Genomic DNA, 4,164 nt, shown 5'->3' on the forward strand with positions numbered 1-4,164 from the left:
ATGTATATATCATTCGAATTGTTTTATATTATGGGATGGTATATCTTGAGATGATTAAAGTGTCAGTTAAGGTTTAACACTAACAACATGAGCAATTACAATTAAAAAAATAATAATAATAAATATTCAGAATGAATACAAGTCCCTGATTTGACCTAATAAACTGCTCGATACAAGTCACTTGTTAAATTCTTCTGATCCTGTATTTTAGTAAAGAGAAAAAAAAATTGGGGAAAAAAATAATCCATGTACCTTTAAAAGTGATTTTTTGCAGTGTAGACAGGAATGAGGTCAGACATAAAGCTCCTCATTGCACGCGCCGATTATTATTACATACTATATTCGACCAATGAGAGTCGAGGAGGGCGTGGTTTCGGCCGCAGACAGGCTAGCGACAGCAGCTGATTGGTGGGTTTTCGTCTCGCCGCGCCGCCGTGGTGGAGGATTAAAGGCGAGACGGAGGCGCCGAGCTGCGAATCTTCAAAAAGTTGTGATTCGGTGCAAAGAAAAGATCCGGACTATGAAAGAGCGCAGTGGCTCAACCCTGCCGCATGGTGCTGAGACGAAGCATGCTGAAGAGTTTTCCGTCTTTCCAATAAAGTTATTATTATTTTTGATTATTAATCTGATTTGCATTCAGAGCGGCTCCGGGCTTGTTTTCAGTCGCACCGGCAGCTGAGTGCGATTTTTTTTTTTTTATATAATTTTTTTTAGAACAATTTTTTTTAAAGACATTCCCAAAACTTGTTAATTCTAAGGATAATAATCAGTGCGCACTTTTTTCCTCTCCACGCGCTTTTACGCACACGCGTACGATCGACGGATTTTAACACGTTTATCGGTGATGGTGGCGAACAACGCCGACCTGCCGCCCATCGACTGCTGTGCAGACTCCGGTGAGATGGACGCGGACGCGGACGCTTCTCGGACCCCGGGTTCCCCGCACGCGACCGGGGACGTGGCGTGGTGCAAGACGCCTACCGGCCACATCAAGCGGCCCATGAACGCGTTCATGGTGTGGTCGCAGATCGAGCGGCGCAAGATCATGGAGCAGTCTCCCGACATGCACAACGCGGAGATCTCCAAGCGGCTCGGGAAGCGCTGGAAACTGCTCCGGGACTGCGATAAGATCCCGTTCATCCGCGAGGCAGAGCGTCTCCGACTCAAGCACATGGCGGACTATCCGGACTACAAGTACCGGCCGAGGAAGAAGGTCAAGACCACGTCGGCGGGCGCGTGCAAGGCTGGCGGGGGGGACAAGGCGGGCGACAAGGGGGTCAAGTCGTCTTCGAAAAAAAGCCACAAGTCTCCCGGGAGGACGCACAAGAAGTCTGCGTCCCTCGAAGCCGCCGTAGGGGACGCGCTCTACAAACCGAGGGCTGCGTCCTCCGCGAAGCAGATCCCGGACAAACCGGCAAAGCGCGCGCACGCGGGCTCAGAGAGTCTCGCCCCGTCCGCCGCCGTGCCCGCGAGCCCGACGCTGAGCAGCAGCTCGGCCGAGTGCGGCGAGCCCCCGAGTCTCTACGACGACGCGGCGACGCGCTTCAAGCACGCGCGCGCCTCGTCCCCGACCCCGTCTGCCTCGCACTCCTCCTCTTCCTCCTCCTCGCACTCGTCGGATGAAGAGTTCGAAGACGACCCGCTGGACTTCGACCCCAGTCCCGGTGGGTTTAGCGGCGGATTTGGTAGCGACACGTGCCTCGACCGGGACTTGGACTTCGGTTTCGAATCGGGCTCGGGCTCGCACTTCGAGTTCCCGGACTACTGCACCCCTGAGGTGAGCGAGATGATCTCGGGGGACTGGCTCGAGTCCACCATCTCGAACCTGGTGTTCACGTATTGAGCTGAGATCATCGCAAAGACGTTGGAGACGTTGGGAAAACGAACGAGCGACGACATTTTTTACACGCAGCTGAACTGAAATCGCGTGCGCTACTCCTGCGACGCGCGAGACGACGCGCGCGACCGATTCCCACCTGTTTCATATTAAAACGCTGTGGGCATGAAAATAATTACAGAAGAAAAAAAATGGAAGAAGGAGGGAGGAAAAGGAAAACTCATGCTCCTTTGGAGGAGGGAGGAAAGATGCGAGAAGTTGGGCTTGGGCGAGCAGGAAGAGTTTAGAAGTTGCACGGAGATGAGACTGAGATGAGACTGAGATGAGATGAGACTGAGAACTTTTTTTTTTTCTTTCAGAAAAATGACTGAAAAGCCTCCTAAGATGAACTGAAGCGCATGATGAGCACGGTTCTGCCTGTCAAGTGCGAGTCGTATCCGTTTTTTTTTTTTTTTTAAAGAAGGTAAAAAAAAAAAGAGAAAAAAAAAGAGAAAACAAACCGATCACCAGCTTTTTCCCGTTAAAGAGATGTCAGGTGTTTAAGCGCAACTCAGACGGTTCAGCTTTTTTTTCTTACACTACAAATCAGGACCAAAATTCGTCCGAGAAGCGTGTTATCTCTCGCTCTCCCTTTCTGTATCCCTCTCTTTCCTTACGTCTCTCATTCTTCCTTTCCTTCTCTCTCTCTTTCTTGCCCCCCCACCCTGTCAATCCCCCCTTAGTGCTCAATTTTATACCAATGTATTTATAATGCTCAATTTTGCTGCATACTTTTGTTTGCTTTCATGCAAAAAACCGATTTTGTTGTTGTTGTTATTGTTGTTGTTGTTGTTTGCTGATGATGCTGATGATGATGATAACCAGCAGCTAGCATCTTTTACATCATGCTAATTGGTGGCTATTGGTTTCACTGTTAGTCACATTAGCATGTCTGGGTTTTTTTGTTTGTTTATTTGTTTTGTTTGTTTGTTTGTTTTGTTTGCTGTCTCCCCCACCCCCCTCCCCCCCTGTCTACAGTTAAACCAATCTGTCTTGTCCCGTAGACTCCAGATGCAACATGTACGTCTCAGTTTTTTCTCAAGGGCTAGAAAACTGCATCATGTCATTTTACTGGACGCGAGACGACGAACCGTCGCTGTTATTTTCTACGTGTATTTTTGTACAATTAAGATTTTTTGTCTCGGAAAAACCAACAAAAAAACAAAAAAACGAACAAAACAATCTGTTTACAGTGTCGATCCGCAGCTTTCTCGAAGACACACCATTACAATTTCTCAACCAGCCATGCAAACGAGACTGTATGTAGCGGAAACATCAGTGTCCTTATGGGAAATACTGTTTCCTTTTTTTTTGTTGTTTTTTTTTTTTTTGAGGATTTCTTTGTGCTTTGAATCAGTGAATCCGTCATTTAAAAAAAAAGAAAAAAAAAACCTAAAAAAAAAACCACTGGATGTAATTTGAACACGCTCTAAAATGCCTCTGAGTTCATGAAGTAATGCTTTCACTCCTAAATGTTACAAGGATATTTAATCTTTTTCTACTTGTTGGCTAAATGTAGCTAATCGTTTTTAGTATGTTACGGCATGGCGACTAGCGTTTTCGTATTTTGGAAAAAAATTGTAAAAAAAAAAAGAAAAAAAAAGAATTCAGGTTCACGTAGAGCTGTCGTGTTTAAGGCAAAAGGATCGACGTGAAGAGTTTCTTTTCTTTCCTTTTATTATTATTATTATTATTATTATTATTTTTAATGTACATTGATTGTATAATAAAGTAAAAAGACTGTGTGCTTTGTGTGGCAAACAGCTGCCCCGCCAGGCACTTTGAACATATATCTTTATACGTCCCTCTGTTTAAAGTTGTTGTTCATGACTTTTTTGGGATAAATAGGCCTATATACATTTTTAATATTGTTTCATTTTGTGCAATATGCTGTGTACAATATTGTTTGTCTTGCCATACCATATCACATTTGAGTAGAGAATTCAAAGCCAGCCAATTGTGTCAAGTCACTGCCTGTCAGACCTCTGTATAAAAAAATAAACAAAAAAAAACAACAAAAAAAAACTGTCTTTTTTCCAGAAGGAAATAAAATCAGCTGGAACTGAACTCCTGTTGTTTCTCTCACTTTAATGCATCTCGATGTTCTCACAAGAGTCTCATCCTATCTACATAAGCGCTTTATCTTCTCACACGGTCTCATGCACGTTTAAACATCTGACATGTACTGAATGGTAATAACGTTTTACGTCATGCATACAACCTGTCAATACATTCATTAGCCCTAATTTGTTTATCAAAACATGTTCCGCATATTAATCAGGGCTTCA

The 4,164-nt window shown here is 44.7% G+C and overlaps 1 protein-coding gene across 1 annotated transcript; it reads left to right on the forward strand.

Annotated features, from left to right (window-relative positions):
• Nucleotides 1-304: 304 nt before the first annotated feature.
• On the forward strand, nt 305-3,943 carry sox4a (SRY-box transcription factor 4a). Its single transcript, XM_046844064.1, has one exon. It carries the CDS (start codon nt 845-847, stop codon nt 1,841-1,843), a length of 999 nt encoding a protein of 332 aa, XP_046700020.1. The 5' UTR covers nt 305-844; the 3' UTR covers nt 1,844-3,943.
• The last annotated feature ends 221 nt before the right edge of the window (nt 3,944-4,164 follow it).

Source organism: Silurus meridionalis, chromosome 29 (assembly GCF_014805685.1).
Source record: "Silurus meridionalis isolate SWU-2019-XX chromosome 29, ASM1480568v1, whole genome shotgun sequence".
Lineage (NCBI taxonomy): Eukaryota > Metazoa > Chordata > Actinopteri > Siluriformes > Siluridae > Silurus > Silurus meridionalis.